General features: G+C 42.4%; 1 protein-coding gene across 1 annotated transcript; it reads left to right on the top strand.

The window, feature by feature from the left end:
- Positions 1-379: 379 nt before the first annotated feature.
- oma1 (OMA1 zinc metallopeptidase) lies at positions 380-16,540 on the top strand. Its single transcript, XM_035414665.1, has 9 exons — positions 380-905; positions 1,700-2,177; positions 3,064-3,292; positions 4,047-4,220; positions 4,521-4,628; positions 7,555-7,683; positions 9,677-9,751; positions 10,961-11,110; positions 16,337-16,540. The coding sequence occupies exons 2-9, from the start codon at positions 1,738-1,740 to the stop codon at positions 16,538-16,540; spliced, it is 1,509 nt and encodes a 502-aa protein (XP_035270556.1). The 5' UTR covers positions 380-905; positions 1,700-1,737.
- Positions 16,541-23,725: the final 7,185 nt, after the last annotated feature.

Here is a 23,725-nt window from a genome sequence, read left to right as displayed (position 1 = left end):
ACTGCTGCAATTGTTGAAAAGTGAGACAATTGCAAATGTCAGTGTGTTCCAAGAAGTAGTAACTCAGTAACTCTTAAACAAACTGCATAGGTGATGCAAGACATGCATCCACATTCAAAGAAGTTTCATCATAGATGAGCCAAGGACTACCAGAAAAACAAGCACCCTGCACTGTATACTCAACTCTAATTGGAATGCCAGGAATGTCACATTAGGGCTCATGCATGCCCCATAAATATAGAGCACAGAAAGTCTTCTATTTTCTAAACATTATAGTCTTCTTCCAGGAATTCATGCATATACTAAAATAGGAGGAACTAGCCTAGTGCCTTAAGATCAACGCGGAACTATTTTTTACAGTCTGGGCGGAACTCAGTCTCGATTTTCCACATTTGAATGGAGGACACATTACACGTAACACAACCAGGCAGCTACTTACTGTAACATTCGGGACCAACTTCAACGAACATTTTTGAAAATGTCTTTATGTAATATTTGGCATTATGATTTGTCAATGGGTGTTAAATAAGGACATTCGTCTTAGCTGAGTGTTTATGAAAGTTCGGGAAACGCTAAAAAGGGTCAGAGGTTGTTTGCATAGCTAAGGAAACGGATAAAGTAAGTTGTGACAGAATGAGCCACGCGAAAAGAACTTACCCATAAACACACGAACAGGATCCAATATTTACGTGTAATTTGTTTGACAGTTTTGCGAATGTCGGTTAGCGTTGGATGGCTTGCTAATATGTGCCAGTTAACCTAGCTGCCTTGCTGTCACGCTTGTTGTAGCGGAGCATGACCACATCTGAGACATCATAAGTTTTTATGAACTATTGATTGCAGATGTTTTCTTGGCTAAGCATGTGAAGTTAGCTACAGGACAAGGGCGAGTTGAAGAGCTGAAGGTGAGATGACGAAATTCTTCACATGCAGATCGTTTGGGTGTTAGTGAAGCCCCACTCTGCCGGGGATTTTCCTGGTGGCTCTTCTGCCAAAATAGTACTGTTGTCGCACTGACTTTGTAAACTGGCATGTTACATTTTACCCCCTAAATCGTGCAATACAACGTGTCGGTGACTTAAATCTACGAAGCGATTGTATTGTTTATGACCATAAATAGCCGTCGCTGTGTCGTTTTATTTGACATTGGTTTTAAGAAGGCAGTTGATATGCCTTTTTCTAGAATTCATGTTTTTTGTTATTATTGTCATATTTTTTGGTTGTGCGGTGCCATTGTTTTTGGGGTCTTTGTCGGCGGATTAACGTTACATGAGTTTGGTTTAGGATTTTTTCCATGTCATCAACCTGGCAATACGTAAAATTGGCTGGTTTTCGAATTTAGCTGTCTATATAGCTGCCTGCCTGGCTAATTTGCTTGTACTGCAGAAGATGTTTGCGCTTTTTGTAGCTCGCTTCATCTTCGCTGCGCTCTGACCTGACAGTGAAGTTTTGTTTCACTCACCAAACAGTAACATGTATCATATTTTTTGCCACATTGTTAAGTATATATTTTGTTAATTAAATAATATAATATTGTTAATTAAATCATATTCCGAGGTGTTATTAAAGTCACAGTAATTTTATTTAGATTTATTTACAAGATGATGTAACTTGGGTGTTGATTTCATGAACAAGTGTTCATCTGAATTTGTGTTAACAACATTCTCAAATTAGAACTTCAAACTTGCCTCCCTTTCAGGTGTCTGCATGTTTATGTGAGAAGCGGCTGAAAAAACAATGGAACTGATCTGCATCCGTTTCATTAGAAATAGACAGCTATATAATTTAAGGGCCTACAGTCAAAGTAGGCACTGGGACTTCAGCACTTCTCTCTGTCCACACAAAGCGTGCAGCCTTAAGAACAGGGCACTAGCGCCAGCCTGCTTCCAGGCGGGCAGAGGTAGCCTGTCTCCACTATGCGAACAACTGTGGACAGCAGTCCCCACAGACCAGCAACGGAGACCAGTTTGCCATGCCTACCTGAATCACCCTCCTGTCACTAAAGGGAGGCTCTTTAGTGTGGGTGTGTCCTACCAGAAGGGACTTCTCCATCATAATCCAGCAGCTTACGGTGTGCACAACTTTCACACATCGGGACCCTTGAGAGCCCTGCCAATCCCCCTAATATGGCTGGTCCTCAAGCCATTACAGAAACTGGTGGCCATTGTTCTGGGAAGGTAAGATTTCACGTGTAAGATGTAAAGCAACTGGTGTCATTATTCTGTGGTCAGATTTACAAACATGGTGAATTGGCATAGAAATTTCAAGAGGCCCGTAAGTTTCTCAAGAAGTTTTTGTGACCCAGCTCTCAAATACGCGCCAAATATCTGTCTTTCATAGGAAACCTGTTTGTGGAAGAAAATTTGAGACGTAAAGGGTTTTTTTGGTCCAAATGCACATGGAATATTCCTGTGACCAGTAGGGTTGTCACAATATCCAATAATACTGTATGTCAGGATTCAAAGAAATTTTAAATAAAAAATGCTTTGTTTAATTTAAGCTTCTTGTCTGAGTCATTGTTTGAAATTGATTATGCTGCAAATAAGCAAAGGAAGCAACGCTAAGGCTACTAAAACTCGTAATCAATGCTGCCACTGGGTAATTGCTTACTTTAACATTGTCATAATTCCACTGTAATATAGAAAACGATAATATTGAAGATCACCATATTTCTAAAATCGACTATTTCAAAATGGGATATCGTGACAACCCCTAAAACTCAAGTATTGTTTGTCATATGTCATATTTATTACAAAGCCTAGAAAAAATGATTTTAATAATAACCTAATTTTGTTGCAGTTTAAAAGCACAAGATTTAGGGGCATAAATAAAAAAGGAAAAATCCAATTGCTTTTCGTACTGATCTGTGTATTGCAAATTAACACGATAAAGGCCAGTCAGAAGCATCTTAACTTGAGATTAACTTCAGAAGGATCTCTCGTTGCAGAAGTCCATACTTTTTGATTGTTCAGGAGACCCATTCTGACTATTGTTCACAGGCGTGAGTGTCCTGTCAGTGAGAAGCAGCACTGGAAAGTTCTTTCATGGTCTCTCTCCCCATAGGAGCATCAGGAAGTGGTGGGGGGCTCTCCCGGCCAATCGGCAGCAGCTGCTGCGGGAGGCCGTGTGGAGGCGGAGGTGGCACCTGGCGGCAGGTGGGGCGGCCCTGCTGGTGGCCCTCTCCGTGTTGCTCTTCACCCACCTGGACGAGTCCCCTGTCACTGGGCGGACCCGCCTGCTGGTCTTCACCAGAGATAACTTCATGGAGCTGGCCAATGTGACATCAGAGGGGGTGAGATCAGTATAATGATCATCATTTAAATGTGTTTTCCCTTTAAGAAAAAAGCACAGTAAACACGAGAATACAACTCAAAAGCATTTGAAATGTAATGGAACGTACTGCAGATGCAGTTTTATGTCATATTTTACTACATGGCCAAAAGTATGTGGACACCTGACATCCAACATCTCATCCAATATTAATGGCATTAGTATGGAGTTGGTCCACCCATTGCTACTATAACGACCTTCACTTTTCTGGGAAGGCTTTATACTAGATTTTCTGCAGGGATTTGCTTTCATTCAGCCAGAAGAGTTGATTTGGTGACAAGGCCTGGTTCGCAGTTGGCTTTCAAATATATATCCCAAAGGTGTTGGATGAGGTTGAGGTCTGGGCTCTGTGCAGGCCAGTCAAGTTCTACCACACCCTTCTTGAGAAAACCATTTCTATATGGACGTCGCTGTGTGCCCGGGAGTATTGTTATGCTGAATCAGGAAAGGGCTTCCCCCAAACTGTTGGAGAAGCACAGAATTGTCTAGAATGTGATTGTATGCTGTAGCATTACGATTTGCCTTCATTGGAACTAAGGGGCCTAGCCCAAACCATGAAAAACTGCCCTAGACCAAGGGGTGTCCAGAAACCTTTGGTCATATAGTGTATTTTTCATGCTTGTCATGTGTTAATAAATAGTTTTGGACTGCATAGCTTCTACCCTGTCTTGCCATTCTAACCTTGCTTTGTGCTCATTTTTGGTCCTTCCTCCTAGTATATGGAACAGTACAAGGATTCTTTTATTCCAATGGAGGACCCCATGCACAAGGTGGTGGAGACGTTGGTCAAGCACCTGGCCCAGAGGAACCAGGACATTGAAGAGGTGGCCAGAATTCCATGGAGCGTCCATGTGGTGGACAGTCCCACCATCAACGCCTTTGCTCTACCAGTGAGTCCCTCTGTCCCCATGTGATTGCATCACCATTTCTATGTTCTTTCCCTCTCAGACTGCTTTCTTTTATAGCATTCTGCTCCCCTCAGGAGTTCCATCTTACTATAGCGGCTGCTTTTCAAAAAGCAGCACATGGTTAGCAAGTGTGATTGTGCAATTGTCTGCCACAGTTCTTTTATTATTAGATTTGTGCTGGCTGTGTGTATATTGCATGCATCCCTTAAATCTTAGTCACATTTTTTGCGTTGTTAAAGCCAGGGCTGTAATTGGCTGGGGATGTGTGCTTGTTCTTGGCAGAACGGGAAAGTGTTTATCTTCACTGGCATGCTGGAGGCCGTGGCAGACGTCCATCAGCTGACCTTCATTTTGGGTCATGAGATGGCCCACGCCCTGATTGGCCACTCGGTGAGTGTCTCTATGCGGAGGGGGTTAACCCCAGAACTGTGGGCCGTGGTAAGGTGGGGGACGGGAAGGGGCGGGTGTCGATTCTCCGGTCAGTGTTGGCGCGCCGTGCGAACAGAGGTGGCAGATGGGCACGTTTCCCTCGCGGCCTACTGTGTGTCACCACCGTTAGTACACATCAGATAAGACGGCCTTGCGGTGTGGGGTGTGTCGGGCCATTCTGTGCGGTTCAAGCTGTGAAAATGATACTGACCCTCTTTACATTCATTACCAACATTGGTTTGTCTGCCTTGCTCAGTCAACCAAGCACTGTACATAGCGAGCGAAAATTGGATGTCATCAGTTGCAGTGTGATTGCATCATTTATGCATAATTTATAAAGCCATTTTTGGCAAACAAGGGAGACAGCTGTGTGGTTTATTATTGTCATGGAGTATTTATGTTGTTCCTCTTAGGCAGAGAATATATAACACTGAAAAATTATAGATTGGGGTACTTGGGTCCGAGTCTTAAGCCTATGGTGGAACAAACGTGAATTGAGTGCCAGTATCACTTGTCTAGGTGCAGATTAGGAACAAAGGAAGTGGGATGCGTTTTGGTTCCGATTGGTTAATATGAAGAAGGCAAAGGTGCTGTGTTTTCTAGAGGACTTCTGGGTGTATGTGGGGTGGAAGTCAAAGGAAGCTTCAGAGCTAATGAAAAAGACACTTTGTCATACAGAATCTCTAAGACCAAAATCACCCAGTGAAAGTCTCTCAACTAAATCTAGATTTTTTGGATTCACTTGTTGTATTGGTCATGGTACTGTTTTGGACAGCTAAAAATGATACATAAGGAGTCATGTGGCTTGTTTCCTTTGTTATGAGTAGAGCAGAGTCTGTTAGCTAGCTAGCTAACATTTCAGTGGCAGTGCCAGCTAGCTGTAACCCTAATTGGGTGCAGTTCATTACAAATGCGTATGTTGTAGAAAATAAAATAGCTAGCTTGTTGCTTTATGTAAACCACATCTGGCAGCAGGGGAATCACAGTTGCATGGAGAGACACCATTCAGCGGCAGAAATGTGCACAGGGGAAGCTGCTCAGGGAGATGCTTACGGAGTTAGGTAGCATCTCGCTGATGTCATCGTTATGGGCACTTCATGACCAGGCCAGTGGGTGGCACTATTGCATTTTTATGCTGTTGAATTTTCTTGATCCTTCAATTGTGATTTTTATTACATTCAGCTTTCAATATATGTCCTGACAAATGTCTTAAGGTGAATCAGCTTGTTATTGTTAAAGTGTGGCGCATTTAATGCTCTCCGGGAAACGGCAGTTATATTTTGTGTGCATCTCTGTGTCGAGATTGCGCTCACTTTTTATTCCGATCCGATAAGTGACATCTTTATCTTCTCGTTGAATATTTATTGTTGTCCCTGATTGATGCGTGTTGATTGAAGGAGGGATATTGCTGGGCTTTATGAGGGTATGCCATGTTTATCTCCACTGTTATGGAGATTGAATGATAGGGTGTCTCTATTATGAGAATTTGAGTAAGGCCTTTGCTTGGATGTGACAGGTGTTAAACTACTGATAATTTCCTCTCTGTTATTGCACCCAGTGTCTCCTTTACTCTGAAAATTGCATCCTAAAGATGTAATTACTTGCATTTGAAAAATTAAATGTTTTTTGTTTTGATGACAACAAGCTTCTCAGGCTCTCCTGCTGAAAAACGCTCCCATAGCATGATACTTGAGGATAGGGATTGTGTGATCTGAGTATCTGCTATGTTTGGTTTGTGCTGAACATAGCACTTTGCTTTCAGGCCAAGGAGATAAACTTTAGTCTCATCAAACCACTAAATTTTCTTCCAGAAAGTCTGCCCCACAAACTCCTTCTGGCAAGCTCCGGGCCTGACTTACTGTTGACCACTCTCAGAAGTGGCTTTCATTTAGCCACTCTCCCAAAGATGCTAAATCCGTAAAGCGCTGAAGAGATTCTTGATATTTGGACAGTTTCTCCCATTTCAGTCATTGAGCTCTGCAACTCAGTGCTGCAGTTTGCCTCTTGGTCACTTCTCTGACAAATGCCCTTCTCGTCCAGCTGCTCAGTTCGGTAGGGTAGCCTTATGTTGGTAGTGTCTGGGCTGTGCCATATTTTTTTTTACAGTTTGGTACAATGCATGTATGTTCCTAGGAAGGTTCAAAGCTTTGCTAGTCTTTTTTTAACCTTCTCCCTCCGTTTGCCTCGTAACAATGTCATCCCCACTGGCTGTGCCTCAGTCATCATGATAGTGTGACTAATCTGATGTTTCACTTGTGAGACCTCGTGATGTTTATTCTGCGGTCAATTTGCATGCGTGTGGATTAAAAAATCAACATTGGCCGACCTCGTTAATGTGTTTAGTGTGATGCCTCTAGAAAATAGAATAACCCCTGGTCTAATTTAGTTTGGTAATACAAAGACGATGAATACTTACCAATTAAGCAATTTTTATAAAATTATGAGGACATCTACTTTATTTCATTTTGAGAGTTACTCGTAGGAGTAGGCAAAATCCCATTTTGACTGTGCCACACAGCACTGTGAGAAATAATCAATGGAAAATAAATTGAAGGCACTGTAACTCCTGATGGGTTTTCATATTGGATATTTGATTAACCTGGTTATAGTAGTTCATTTTGTCTGTATTTGCTGTGTGTATAATTTAGTTGCATCAGAGTTTCATCAGAGCTGAAAGAAAGGTTAATGTTTTTATGCACGTGTCATTGTCATTGAAATTACTGACATACTGAAAAACAAATATAAGTGCAAAATGTATCAAGATGTCAGGTAAAAAAAAAAACAAAATCTATTTTCACTTCAGGAGAGACATTTTGTGATTGTTGTTTGTGGTTTGAGCTGCTGCCTGACTGAGCCCTCTGTGTCTGCTCTCTGGCTCCCTCTACAGGCGGAGCAGGCCAGCTTGTCGCACGTGGTGGACCTCCTTTCCCTCCTCTTCCTCACCGCCATCTGGGCTGTGTGTCCTCAGGACAGCCTGGCCGTACTGGGACACTGGGTCCAGGGGAAGCTGGTGAAGGTGGGGGCGACGATGGCAGCCGAACGGTAGCGACTGACGTGCGCACGCGCGTGTGTGGGGCTGACGGGAAAGGAAGAGTCAGGAGGTCAGTTCAGAAGATCAGTTCAAGAGATCAGTTCAGAAGATCAGTTCAGGAGACCAGTTCAGGAGACCAGTTCAGAAGACCAGTTCAGGAGACCAGTTCAGAAGATCAGTTCAGAAGATCAGTGCAGGAGATCAGTTCAGAAGATCAGTGCAGGAGATCAGTTCAGAAGATCCGTGCAGGAGATCAGTTCAGAACAGTGTTTAACATTGATAGAGCCATATTTACCCTTCTAGTCCTGAACTGCTGCGTTATTAGATATGAACAGGTAATCAGAGCAGCTACAGTGTAAAGTTAACTTGACATGATAATGCCCGCTTGCATAGTACAGGATCGAAGGGGACATTATTCTCAATAACTATCACTGTAAGAGGAAAACATTTTTCTGCGTCCTTTGTGAGCCGGCTTTGGGTGTGTGCATATTTACCCAGAAATCATCAGAAATGTGCCTCCATTCGTGGTTAAAATAGTCTGGAGTAAATTCTCACTTCTCTCTGGCTCTGCTCACTTCCCTGTGTTCATCTGTTTTCTTTCATCTTCAGCCATAGGGAACGGTGAGCAGGTGGTATAGACCAGTGTGTGTATTACATCTTCATTTCAGTCAGCGCTTTCAAATTAGTTTCAATGTTTCACTGCTAATTCATTCAAATTGTTGCTATTTACTATGATCAGCTTTTAACACGCTTTTAACCCTCGTCATCCATCATTTCTCCCTATTCAAAGGTGTTGGTAGGTCTTCCAGTACATAATTTGCTGCAGTAGCCATTGCGCATTTAGCAGAATTAGCAGATTGCTAGGCATTAGTTTGATGCAACCGTTGTCATGTCAACGATAGGTATGCCAGTTTTCACATGTAAATGTCCAATCCACTGGTATAGCACACGCAGTCAAATATGCAACTGGGATGCAGTTTCTTAGAGAAGGCAAGGCTGAAAAGTGCATTTTAAACATGTGCTTGAAAGCTTCAACTGAAATGGCTCAGATCCCTCAGATCCACTATCTACTGGAAGGCTGTTCCAAAGCCTGGATCCTTATGAGCTGGAAGCAGCCTGACCGTACTCTCTTTGCCTTTGGAATGACTAACAAATTGGAATCTGTGGATGTGAGGGCTCTTTGCGGAGGACATTTTGGTAACATGTCACTTTAGTATAAATACAGGAGCCAGACAGTGAGGATTTGAAAACCAACAAGAAAATCTTAAAACCAATTCTGAGCTTCTGCAGCAAGTGGAGAGACTTCAACTGGGATGATGTGTTCTCTGATGTGTAATTATAAATGACATAGTTTTAAAAAATCCCCCCTTTAAATATGAAGTCTCTTTGCATTTTTAGCAAAGCTGATTCGTTTGCGCTGCAGAGCGATTGGTGTTATGGAACCTGGAAGGTGTGCAGTGCTATTAGGGCACTTGTTTGTATGTGCCATCCAGTTGTAAGTGTCATCTATATAGCTGCTGCAGCCCTTTTTACAAAATGCACCTTTGATCTTAATACGAGTGGAGACTGGAGCATGTCCTCGATACAAGCGCTCTTTCGTCTTCCTCTCCAAGCACACGGTACACGCGGTGTCACGTGCAAGAGTTCGACAGCTGTCGGGCTGAACGGAAGTGCAGTTTCTGATTGTGCTGCATAAATAATGGGCAGATGGAAATTTATATGGAGAGATGCATGCTGGGAATGTTCTGCGTGGCTCAACGATTCGCTAATACCATTTGCATGATCTGTGACAAAGTGAACTTGTACTCCTGATGGATGCAGCGTAAGGGTATGATGAAGACCAGTTAAAATGCTAAGATCCACTTCACCGTGGTACCATTGTTTCCCCTTGTTTTTTGTGTGCCCCTATAATGTAGTGGACATCTGCATCCTTCCCCCTCCCTGTCTCTCTCACTCTCACTCTTGCTCTTTGTTTTAGTTCATGTTCAATCGGCCCTTCAGCAGGAGACTGGAGGCGGAGGCCGACCAGGTCGGGCTGCTCTTGGCCGCTAAGGTACGTGCGCAGACGCCACGCATTTCAAATCCACGTCCTGCCGTTTTCACTGGCCTAGGGCAGTCAATGTCTGATCTTTGTCCTCAGTCTAAAGCCTTTGCAGACATTTCGTGGCTATTTGGATTTTTGTTAAGCTTATCTTTTACGCGTATTGCACCAGTTTATTAGTACTGTCTATTGGACCGAATGATATTCTGTAAAATCCACAATATCTACTACCGTTCCCCATTGTGGTCCTTGGGGCAGAACGGCAGTTTTGTTAGACCATTAACCCATATATGGCGTATGGCCATATAGTTTAGATGTGAATACCTATTATCCTCAGCGTACATGGGAGAAATGTCATTTATTTATTATTATCTTGGGTGTCATATGCACACCCGGCACTAGGTGGCACTGCAGGCACAGGGAAGCAATGCTGTCCCGATGGCGGAGACAGTGAATCATTGCTCACCATTTTCAAAGATCTTTAACGGAAAAGGACGGCTAAGTCCCACCTTATTTCTGTGTTCAGCCTTGTGCGGGGGGGGGGTAGTCAGACCTCAGTGCACGAACAGAACAATATGTCATGACGCCTACACAAGGACGCATGTCTGTTTCCCAGACGACAACTCAGACGATACCCACTCTCTGTGTGTAAGAAGTGCCTCACGTGGGCAAATGCAGAAATCTGTTTTTTGTAAAATTCTGAAACCGTATTTTGATTTGGGTCTTCCGCTGGAATTTGATTGCTGCTAACTTATACAGTAACTGTTAGAAGCACGATATACCTTCATTCTCTGTCTGACGAGCACGATCTTTATAGGACCACCGCTCTCCCCCACGAAGATGGACACAGGGAAAGAGTGAGCCATCTTATAAACAACAAAGATTATCTTGCGTTGTATTTGTAACTATATATTCGTACATAAATATATAAACACAGGATATATTTGGGCTTGTGTTTAGTCATTATTCCCAGGGGGAGTATGAGATTTTCATTTGAGCTTGTTGTATGTAGAACTTCAGAACATGCATTCAGGGGCATTCCTCAGTGATCCTTTTGTGGTAATTGTGAGTGAAAGCAAGCTGTTGGGTAACCCTACCGTCATTTACCTCAGCATGCTAATTGTAAACTCTAGATTATGTGTGTATCTATGGTATTTCTGTAACCTTGCTGTTGGCTCGTTGGTGAGTAACGGCGTGCTTTGTGGCTATCGTTAACCTCAGGCCTGTGCCGACGTACGGGCTGGACCCGTCTTTTGGCAGCAAATGGAGATTTCGAATCAACTGACGGGTGACCCCACCGGGCCCGAATGGCTCTCCACGCACCCCTCCCACAGGAATCGGGGAAACAAACTGGACCGCTTGGTCCCTGAGGTGAGCACAACGCACGTTCGCGCAGACCCGGTTTCTTAGGTTACGCAGTGTGAGTGCACACATAGGAGCTGGTTTACACGTCACATTTCCAAAAGGATGTGGACACCGGGGCGTCTCACCTGTATGTGCTTGTCGAACATCTCATTCCAAATCCGTGGGCGTGAATATGGAGTTGGACGCCGATTGGCTGCTGTAAGAGCCTCCACTCTTAATGGACGGCGTTCCAGTAGATTCTGGAACACGGCTGTGGGGATTCACTTCCGCTCAGCCTCAAGAGCATTAGTGAGGTCGGGCACTGATGTTGGGCCAAACCATAGGTTTACCAAAAATCAGCTGTTTGGAACATGATTAAGAAGAGAGCACTGGTGAGCTCAGTAATCACAAATGGCCTGGTAGGCCAAGGAGGTCTACAGTTGATGACCCAAAAATTCTCATCATAATGAAGATTACGTCCCCTCTCTGTGGTCGCCATTGTATTTACATTTCAAAAGAACATAAATGGAAAAAACAGGACACCAAAAATTAGGGTTACTGTAGTTTTAATAAATCAATGCCTCAAAAATATTTTGATGTAACTGACCCAATCAGTATTTGATATACTTATAGTTTAAGACATTCCTGATACACGCTCACACATACACACATATATGTATAATATTTGACTGCTTCAAATATTCAGTATTGAAAGTCATGCTTTAGCAAGAAAAATGAGGATAAATTGTCTATTTTAAGCCATCAAATCATATTAAGAATTATTCGAGGACATGACACACTGCTATGTTGTGAAATGAAGCTCTGCATTGTGCCGAAGAAAAGCCAGAGCTGGTTTTGCTGAAGGCAGTGTGTATTAATGAGGCACCCGGAGATTCACCTCCGCCTTTGAATTAAACCTGTGGACATAAGCAAGAAACGCTTAACGAGAGTGGCGTGGAAATGAGCTGCTTAACGATCGGCGGAGTGGGGATACGGATGCGCCCGCAGCTGCGGAAGGGGCTCGGAGAGCGCTCAGGAGGGGTGGGCTGCGTGTCGAGACTTGCGGCAGGTGAAGCTGCGGGAAGGGTCGGCCCGCACGGAGCCCGTTATCTGCATGTGCTGCGCTCTGCGGCGACTGCGGCACTCCTCGCAGGAAACGCCGTGAATAATAAACAGCCCGTTTGAATCGCCGTCACGAAAAGATGCGCTAACCCATTATACTGACAATATGCTTAACCTTGTTATTGGGCATCATGTATGTCAAAATGTATATATTCAAGGTTGTTTAATTTTTTTAATTTATTTTTTGCTTCATTCAATGCAGGCACGTGGTGTAGATTGAAATTGAAACCGTGACTTGTCCTCCTATCGGAAAGCTTGGCATAACCGCAGATAGATTGTCACAGTATTCCGTTATTAACGGTTGTGAATTTATGGGAATATCTGAGCCAGCTCTGCATATAGCGGAAAACTCGGGGGCTGTCAAAAGGAAAGTTCACGGCAGAGATTCATAGGTTTGCACCAATCGCCCGCTACTATTGGTGACAGTACAGAGGGAGGAAGCAGTGATTCAGATACGGAATCAGCGCGTGCCATGTGACCCATTTCGGAAAGCACATTCTAATCGTGTAGCTATGTCATTTTGAATTTCTAAGAAGCCAAGGAGTTTTAAAAAATAGATTTGTATATATTTATTTTATTCCGTTATTGTTTTAATTAAATGACTAAGCTAGCTGCTTAGTGGTTGTATCCTTATTGGTGCTCCTTAGGGTTTTGTTTTCCCCAAGCAGACACCAAATGACTTCTAAGCATATGGCTGCTTCATGCTGATTGACTGATGCTGGCAGATGCATCTCGATATTTTGATATTTGACTTTATTACCGTTAGAAAATTATGCATGTTTGCTATTGAGGGTATGGTAAATGTACATCTAAACTGTTTTCCTTCCGCAAGCTTGCTTTAATCATTCTGTCTATTAAACTGTGGGCTCCAACCCTTTGTCCCCATTCTAATTTAATCAGTCTGCAGATGCAATTTTCTGTGCACTGCCACTGGAAATCACAGGGTACTGTAACTTTGTGGAATGATTGTGGAACAATTTTGGTCACACGCCGATGGGTACAAAAATGACTGTTTAATATGCAATGCGGAACGATGCCGGTGCTGTGTAAATGCCTTGCAAAGGCATGCCACACACAAGAATATACTTAACCTTGAATTAAATTTTTATTTGACAAAGCAAGTCCTGCCTGCTTACATGCGTGTACATTAAACATGAAAAGAACAGATGGGGAAGACATGAATTGGTCCTCAGCTGTGTGCATGCATGTGTGTACACATGCACTTTATGGGCTGGCTGATAGGTGGAAAACACAGCACAACCCCTTTTCACTATTTGAATTTTAAATTTATTCGCTTCAAAATTGGCCTTTAAAGAATATTCACTTTCTACGTCATGTTCAGTAGCCTTGAGTTCTGCTGCGACCGTTGAACTTTAAATACAGAAAACAAGTGTCTGATGTAATAACTGCCTACTAGGGTACTCATTTAAAACTTACAGCTGACATTAAATTTATTAGACTGCATAGGTTAATCGCTTCCCTGAAAATACAGAACTACCGAGGTTCTTGATAGTTCTGGGTACGGATGGTTCCGGAACTGTTTTGTGCAATGGAAAAGGGCCATATGATATCTTAAGTGGGGAGAAAGCAGTACGTGTAAGTGTAGTTATGTAACCAATGGGGTGAGGGACGTGTTTGTACTTGCGAATGAGAACGCAGGAAACGGAAGGGAAAACTGTTAAATGTTGAAATAGTGCGATCCTGGCTCCTTTCCTTGCTCCTTTTAGTCACTTAACACAAATGTGTTGAGTGAAATTAATGTTCCATTACACTCCATTGCTGCAGAATTGCTTAATGTGTGCAAATATGTTCTTTTTTTTTTATTTTGTTTTTTTTAAATATTCGCTTTGTCTGAGGAAACTTGTGCCCTAAATAGTTCAAGTATTGCTATAGTTGCTATAGCATGAAACCTGTAGCTAAATAGCTTAAATGGGCTATACTATAAATAAGAAATAATGACCACAGAATTTAGAATTTTTATCAAAGAAAATAAAACCAGGGAAGATCATTCAATGTGATCCCATTCACAGCAGTAACATGACTGTGTTTTTCACCGTGTCAGTAAAATGACATTGTGTGCAGGGGTTGCAGGAGAACTCATCTCCAGCCTCTGAACAAATATTGTGCTGATTGGCCACGTGGTTTTGCAATAACCAACTAAAATGCTTAAGAGTGGCTAGAATTTAAATGGGCATATTTCATGCTTGATTTGAGATGCAGTCATGAAAGCGTGTGCATCTCCCAATGTGAAGAGCATGGAAGAAATTATGAACTTTTGTTGAATATCCTACATGCGGAACCTGCATTATCTTGAGAACTGTATAGTGTTCGCTGAGGTATACCCTCTACCGAGTTGCATCTTCTAGTTTGATCTGTGCTCTCCCAAAATGATGGAGGATGTTGCAGGAGGGAAGAGGCTTGCAGAGGTGATTGGGCATGCCACATGAGCAGAAACAAATAACAATATGACAATAATATGCAATAAAAAATGATGTGGAGAGAAAAACAGAAACCATGTAGAGTTCTTTTTTTTAAAACACGTTGGTGATGTGTCATTTATCATTACCTGTATATGTCACCCTGCTGTGAAGGCTCACATAGAGAAGCAACTGCTCCACAGCCATCAATCTTTACAGCCACAAACTTACCATTTCAATGCAATATTGGCTTTTTTCGCTAGTCTTTTACTAGTTGCTTGATATTCTTATATTGCAGGTCGTTTCCATTTTGTCTGATCCCTGTACAGGATATACTATTAGCATTCATTGCTGCAACCTTGGATATTGATTGGGGCGAGCACAGACAGAGGCATGATGTCAGGTGCCTCTTATCATACCCCGGGTTTGCTACTGTAACTGTGTTTACAGACATGAGGTGGAGGAGGACCACGTGCAGCGTAAAAGATGGAGTTCTCAATGTGCCCGGTCAACCGCTGGGGGTTTCTGGTGTGCAATGAGACGCTGTCACCCTGCCTGACTGAATCCCTCCCTACCATCTGTGGTGGTAGAGCCAATTTTGCCCGGCTAACTGTCGGCCACAGTCGGCACCTGCATGGTGCGAGTTATCAGACCGATCTTCAATATTACAATATTGCTGCAGGAAAAAGATGACGGTGAAATGCTTATTTTTAATATGCCACTGAACTGTAGCGGGAGTAGGTAATCATTAAGGTTGTAGATATTGGTTGTATTGTCATTGATTTAACATTAACAATGGGCACATTGACACTCCTGTATGAGAGACCAGACTTTAAATTAGACCAGAAATTAGTTTGCTTTGCAGTGATTTGTGGGATGGTTTTTCCAGTGTCCCAATGCCCCCCCCCTCTTGAAGTTGCCATTGCTTATCTGTTTGTCATGGACTGGTTTTGATGCAGCTCTACTCAATCCGATTGGAACTCAAAAGTGCTTCACAATGGAAATATGATGAAGAAACTATGATCATATACACTTATTGACCTTATATGATTAAATTTTTCTGTAGTTAAAGCACTGAAATAAAGAAGTGGTTTCAAATAACTTTAGCTTTTTAAAAAATTTTAATTTAGTCTTGGCGAGTTAGCACTGACCCATGTTGCCTAGATGTCCAGCTCCTGTTCATAAAACTCTTTCTCCCTGACGTGTTTATGCTTGTCTAATCATTAACTGTGCCCTCTGACTATTTGGGGGTGTGGTTGTCACTGTTACTTTATTTTATAATGCTATCGTCAGCCGTTAATATGCAGCAATTAACATTTGCAGCTGATGTGCAATAAACAAAATTAACTTCGCCTGGTATTCTTTCTTAGTGGATCTGCTCCAAAGTGTCTGCATACCAGACAAAAAAATCCATGTATCATGCGTCTAGTTCTGTGGCAGCCATTTAGAGCTGTTCCTAAGATACAGTTCCTCCGTAGCATTGTGTACCAGCATAGGTTTGTGCCTCTGAGAATCCTGATTGCTGTTGTCAGACTCCTGTTATGTCTAGCCGCTAGATTAAAACCTGGGTGCAGCGCTCTGGCTTGTCGTCGTGGCTTGTGGTGGGAGGAATGAGCGTCCCCACCCAAAAAATATGGATTGAATAAGCTAATGTGTATTAGTTTGAGGTCAAAGGTCACAGGCGGAGTTACATTTGTCCCCTTGTCCCCGGCAGGCTCTGAAGCTCAGGGCGAGCTGCGACTGCCCCGCCCTGCCGGGCACCGACCCCCGCGTCGTTTTCTCCGAGAGCGTGAAGCTGCTTCTGGAGACCGTGAAGGCGAAAGGCCAGGAGGGGGCGCACAAGGGGCCCGGGGCGCCGGTGGCCCCCGCCGCGCCTCAGGCGGCGGCGCTAGCGCGCTGGGGGCCCTGCCCTCCCTAACCCAGGCGCTGGTCAGCAAGCAGGCGGAGCAGCCGCCTCACAGGAAACCCCAGGAGGATCCGAAAACACCCTGAGCTTCGGGCCTGACCCACTTCAACCAATTTAACCCCACCCCCCTTTAACACTCCCATTCCAGAACCTGACTCTGTCCCCCCCCCCCCACCCGAAGAATTTAAAACAAATTTGACTGACAGAGTCCGAGAGCCACTCCCTTCTGTGCATCATAGAAAATGCTTTGAAAGACCACTGAATGTATTTCACTAGCAATAAATAGGCTTTCTACCTGCAGCCATGTATCCAACATCCATGATATCTAACTTTTGAACTGCTGCTGTGCTCAACTTTGTTGGTGAATAAATTGGAAGCCTTACAATATTAGTTGTGATATTTGCTTCTCACTTGCATAGACGTAGCTCTCTGTTTTGGTCCTGCCCATGGGAACACAGCAGAAGAAACTCATTATGACTTGTAAGAGTGCAAAAGAAACATCAAGTTACTATGACTCCTCCTGATAACTCCCAATCCCAATTTAAAAAAGGAGAAGGCAATGCCAGGCTGTGAATTGTGAACAAACATCGCAATTTACCAGTGGGATGAAAGAAAAGGTGAATTTGGTGTAATGGCTTCTAGAAAAAAAGATTGAAGAAAATCTTGGGCGAATACAAATTATAATTTCAAGGTGAAGTTGTGTTTGTAGGTTGGTGTGGAAAAATCTACTGTGCAATGAGGAAAATGACCGACATTATTAGGTGAGGCGTGTTGTATTTACTCATATTCCTAGTCTCTACACTGGTGTTACGAACTAGGGGAATGGTTGTGAAAGTGTAAGGAGCCTCAGGGCTTAAAGTTATCCAGCACTGTGCCGGAATTCCGGCGCGGGGCCGTTTTAGATTCGAAAATAGATGATTATATGTCTATGGAAAATATTCTTGCGTATTTTTTTTAACTGTCGCATAGCAAGAATATGGATGTATATGTATGTATACAGGCATAAGGAACCCTATATTTTGTATTAATAAAGTGGACCTACTTCATTCGTTTAGGCCCACACTGTGGCTCAGGGAAGTGTCAGCTCAATAAAGCACGTGAACGCGCTACTTTTAAAAAGCACTGCAATGAATAGGCTATTCGTTGTGTTTTCATATCGTCGCAATCTTTTGGACGAATTTGGTAGTCGTTTAACAACAGTAGTCCTATGCCGCATACGTTGTTTAGAGACCAACGGAGGAACGAGTGTTGAAAAGTTTGAAAGATAGGCGTATTGGATATTCTTTATGGCTTTGAAAGTTGTGCTTGGACTTGGATACAATTACCAGACTACGGTTTCCGATTGAGGAAAGGGTGAGTAGATAATGAATTTTTCAGCCATTTGGACATTTCAAGTTAACGTGAGGATTCACATTTAGAAACGATTAGATTTGGTGTTCTTGTCTTTCTGAAACGGGTCGCGATATGCGCCACAACCGTCATCCATCTGGCTTGTAGCCTACAGCTCTCCAGGCTTAGTCTATGTTTTTAGCATCTTATACCACCAAAGTATCTCTAATATCACAGCCATTACCGTAGTTGACAGATATATCTATATCTATACATATGTGTCAAAAATAAATGGAGATGGGCTTGGATAGAGGAAACTGGTGGACAGTGCAAATAGACAGTGCACTTCAGCTTTTTGTTTGTTTTGCACAATTTGTTATTGTACCATTTGTTATTGTTTGATATTTGTATCAGTTGTGGTAATAAACATGTTCATTTTCAATAAATTAATTTCTTCATTTCGTGAACCCCCCCTTCCCTCCATTATTTCTCCTAACCCCCGATTTCAGGCACATTACAGGCCCTGAGGACAGATGTCAGGAAATGCTGTGGGGGGGAAATACGTTGTATTATAACAATCTACACTCCATGTTCAGCTAATGCTGGAGCTGTTAAGACGGTTTGCTGGCTTGAATGAGCTCTGGTGTGTCTCTATCAATCTCAATACTGAGATGTGTCATAAAAGCTGCATTTAGTATGAAACGAGGGCCTTTTCGAATGGCGGTCTTTGTTTTGTATTGAAGATATACCACCACAGCGCAACTCGAAAAAAGCTTTTCCCGAAGTAAAACTTGTGCGCATTTTATTCCCTGAAACCACACATAAACTGTGTTGCTTTTAATCTTGCGCGATGCGGTTTCTTGTCCAATCTCATTCTGCTTTTCTGGAGACAGTTTAGCGACGCATCTCTGTGCTTTATATTGCATGGGCACGGTGCATACAGAGAAATTAATTATAACAAAATTATATGCCAAAACAATTCTACTGCAGACTGGGCTTAATTGCATATAATTACAACTCGAGGAGAGATGACAGCGGTAGGGAGATTGATTCACTGCCCCCACAATTCTGTGACTTGGAAGATTTCCGAGCAGACGGTTATGTTTGTGGGTACTCCCACCCACAAGCAACATCGGTGCAGGAAATGGAAGGCACCAGGCTGTGATTTTCCAGGTACATGTGAAAGTGTAAGGAAACTATGCTGGTAATGGTATTCACTGCAATTTTATAACAAAAGGGCATACTGGTGAAGTGGGAGTGGGGGAATTTGAATATGTCAGTTGCTGTGTGGGCGGGAAACTTGATGCACTGGCACTTTTTCCCCTTTAACCCTTGACCTTCTCTGCAGACGATTGCAACAGCATTCCCACACACCACCTGGTGAGTACGGGAGAGTGGGGAATTATACAGATGCACCCCACAAGTCTTTACCTTTATGTAACCCCTGTGTCATTCATGCACTAACAATGGTTTAATTCTATGCTCATTTTAAGTATGGCTAAATAATTGAAAAAAACATTTGAAATATTGCATCATTTCTTGGTTGTTACATTTTGGTATTTATGTTCCAGAATGATTTACAGGGATTATTTATTTCTGTATTTATTTATGTTTTTACATGAAATCCATTTGTATACAGCTGGGTATTTTATTCTGTTGGAATTCAGGTTAAGCTCAATTGTACAGCGGCAAAGCCCTCACTGACAGGTGAACCCACAGCCTTAGAGTTACGAGTCCAGTGAGTATCTCAAGATTACATCATTTAATAACTAGCTATGTCTATGTCAAACTCATTGTCAATGGAAAAAATACACCAAAAAGACTCTTTCCCTGGACATAGCTGGTTTATAATTACTATCAATGTCCAATTAATTACTATTAATTGACCGCTAGGGGCTAAGATTGTCATCAAGGACTAAAGAGCAGATATGTTGCTCTGTGTTCTCTTTTCTGTTCTATTTCATCATAGCGTAGATTTGGTCCTTATAACAATTAGAGAGGTGTAGGGCACTGTATCGTGAAGGTCTTCTGAAAGCATTGATGTGTGTCTTTTCAAATACATATTGAGTTTATCTACAGATATTATATTTTAAAAACCCTTTTATGAAGGGCAAGGAAAGAGTTAAGCAGGTACTTCTGTGCTCAAAATAAGGCGTCCCTCGCTGATTTACTGTATCAGTAAAGCAGGATGAGGTTTCATTGGTTACTCTCGATTAAGTTGGCGTATAATTTGTAGGGATTTTCCTTCCATTATTTTCCTTTTCTCCACAACACAGTGAACCACAGCTGGAAACCTATTCAGGGCTTCTCCTTGTGCTGCAAGGAAAGCAAGGCTTAGCTTGGCCCCAGTTGTGACAAGACCCATTATTTCTCAGAACATAAGACGTCTTCAAAAGAGGTAGGTTTTTCTTTGTCTTTCTCCTAAATTTTAATCCAGTTTGCCGCTGTACAAAACCCGAGGTGCTTTTTATTGCACGAAGAAGCAAGAGAACTTGTTTTGAGCATCTGTTTATGTTACCTGAGCAATTAAATATGTTGCTGATAGCCCCCTGGGCTGGAAGTTGACCCAGTTAGTAAAAATAGAACCATGTCTGTAACATAGAGATTTTTCTTAAGGAACAATATGAGAGCATCCTCCTTTTTAAGTGTGATTTATGAAATGAGGAAATGTGTTTTTTCATAGTGTCCAGTCCAATTCTTCCAGTCCATGTAAATTCAATTTGCTTTACAGCTACACAGCAATTTATTTTCTTTCCTGCTCTCAAAACAATCCTCGGATTAAATGAGGGTGTTCTTATTCGTTCTACCAAAGCTGAAAATAAAGGTTTTTTCCAGAGTTCAATTTAAATTGTTTTATTTCCCTTTTATTGGTTCAATGTTTTTTTGGAGCATTTCGAAGAAAGCAATGCTCTAGTGGTATTTATAAATAATTAGGATAGATGCTGTTTATGTATATGCTAGTCCACTTGATTTTCCTTGAACTTTGACCATTCAAAGTAAATCAGTATTAATCAATTTCTACACGGACAGTAGTATGGTTGTGCAATACCAGAGTAACATATATCCATTTTAAGATGAGTTGGACAGTTTTCAGACCATAGAAGAACATTTATAGCGTTCAGATAATTTCATCTGAACGCTTTACAACTGGCTTATGTGTTAATGAATTTAGCTCTTTCTTGAGTAAATGCTGTGTTTGCCCCATCTGTCTCATTATTTTGTGTTGTCTTTGAGTGTCCATTAGATGGTGAAAATACACTTTGGCATACTGTCACGTGTCTACGTGAAATGCATTTCCTATGATAGAGATAGAATTGAGCTGGCCAGCCCTGGGCAGCACTGTACCATGTTGAATGCCACATTGACCCCTGCAGAACAGGCCACAGCCGTCACCGTATATGCCTTCTCCTCAAACATTTTCACATCGGATGGCACTTTGTGACATCAACTGTGTCTGCTTATTTATAGTACAGGCTGGACAGCAGAGAGCTTGTTCATTCTTTGTCACAGTCACAGTCCCAGCCCAGTCCCAGAACAGCAGGGTCACTCAACACCCTGTTGTCTTTTTGAAGGCTCACCTCTGCAGACAGAGTATGCAACCATTGTGTGTGTGTCTCTCTTCCAGAAATGATTTGTGTTCTGGTGCAATATTTTCGAATGTCAGTTTCCCTGGGAAACATTTGACATAAAGAAATAAAGGTTCATGTTTGGATTGATGTTAGTGTGCTAAGGTACTAATCTGCTCCAGAGGATTTCAACATTTAATTTCCTGCCTAATTATATGCAAAAGGGATCCATTTCCACATTGATTCTCCACACAAAACACATGGTTACATTTTTACCATCCATCAGGTGGCTCTATATCTTAACACCTTGAGAGAACATTGATTACACAGTTGGAAAATTAGTAAGTCATGTTCCCAGAATTGAGTCGTGCGCAATTGAATGGCAGTTGTAGTAGCAGACGGGGAGAAATGGATGTTCATTTTGTTTCTTTTTAAAGTCTCTTCTCTCCAGTAAAACCTCCCTGTGTAACGGCCATAATCGTGGCTGCTGTGCTCTGTGAAAGAGATGGAGGGGCACTGTATGAGAGAGGAGACTGATGGTGCTGCAGATCTCCAGACTCATGGGCTCATTCAGGCTGCCCCTCGGCTTGGTGTCCCTGCCCCTTGGTGAAGCTTTTGGCGCTTCTGTTTTACCAAGGGAAGCAGAAAATATGCATGTGCAAACATATATGCAAAGTATATCAATTTTGTGCTGCTTAGCAGGGAGGACTCGCGTAGTGGAGATCAACTCTTAGGTTTTGCATGATGAACGCTGTCATTTTTGCGATATTAATCTTTTAATAATGCAAGTTTGGCCCTAAAAATTGCAGAGGGGGTATGTCATTGCGGCATTCTGGATTTTGGTTAAAGCAATGGAACAGTCCTTGTCCATGTTGGTGAAAATGGCTCTTTCTCTGGACCGGCTGGGCTCTCTGCTCTGAGTTGCATGCAGTAATGCACATTACGCCATTGAGGGGGAAGTGTGGCTTGGATGTGCATTTTGTCCTCACTCTGGCAAACAGCTGCTACTGTTCCAGTATCTAATGCTGATCATTTTGTAAGGCATGCTTGGACTCATAACTCGATGATACAGTCCTGATATTTATTCATTTGCTTTGTTTCCTGGTACGGCATGACTCAGAAGAATATATACTGAAATTATGTATTCCAGTATAGAGACCATGTTCTTCTGTGTTACTGTTGGAAAAGGACACAGGATTAACACTGGAATATATTTGAATAATTCCATGTTAACCTCCTGACAGTTAGTGTTTTTGTTTTATGGTCTGTATTTTAATGTTGACATTACAGTTTAATCCATTCAAAGAAAAGCTTTATTCTAACATCAGTGTGTCTTACAAGAGTCTAATACTATTTAATAGAAATGTCACTTAGTTTCCTTGGTAAGGATTAGCGATGTTCTGTACCCTCACTTAGATTTTTTTTAACATCGTCAACTCGCAGGGAAATATGTAAGACTGGAGAAAACTGAAGGTACAGCAATGATTTGGCTGCTACTGTAATTTCTAGATTTTGCAAGAAGAGCTGAGGTAGCTGTTGAAATCCAGGGCTGTCCTGGGATGGATGGGCCAGATTGTGGATCGCTGTTTAAATGCACAATAATTCACTATTTTTGGCTGGACCGCACCAGCGGGGCCAGCCCTACAAACACGAATGTCTGTGACTGACTGAGTGAGTGATGAACTTACACCATTGGTCGGCCAAGTAATGAAGTTACTCCATTGGTCGGCCAGATCACGTGTGTTAGGTCCAGCCATATACTGGGTTTTAACCTGGTCTTGTTTAACCTGACATGGAGTCAGTAGATGTGGGAGTTATGGGCTTCAGTCAGATGGTTCCATGGGATAGCACTGCTCAGCTCCTGTCCTCTGGTCAATGCAAACTTTCTTATAGGACTGTGTAGCTTGTAGTGTGGAAAATAGTGACAGGCTTACATCAGAGGAGCACAAGTACTTCGGCAGCAATGGCTTGACATGTGCTTGGTGGCATAGTCAGTAACTCGAGAAGCACAATAGAAAAAATCCAGATGATAAAGAGAGAGACTGTTTAGAGAAAGAGAAAGCAGGCCATTGATCTGCCTTTGGTAGTGTAACCTCTGGCTTATCTGTATGATTCCAACTTCCCTTCATTGATACATTACAGTTTACCATAAAAAAGACTCAAGACTTTGAGCCTGTTATACTTCAAAAGAGTCCGTTATACTTCAAGTGTGAAGTGCAGAAAGGTATGAGCTGATGTGGTGGCTTTAGGAATAATGAATTATTGAAATGAAATGATGGTACTCTGCCAGTGGCCATGGCTG

The sequence above is a fragment of the Anguilla anguilla genome, chromosome 4, assembly GCF_013347855.1.
Source record: "Anguilla anguilla isolate fAngAng1 chromosome 4, fAngAng1.pri, whole genome shotgun sequence".
NCBI lineage: Eukaryota > Metazoa > Chordata > Actinopteri > Anguilliformes > Anguillidae > Anguilla > Anguilla anguilla.
This window is presented reverse-complemented; position numbering and strand designations above follow the sequence as displayed.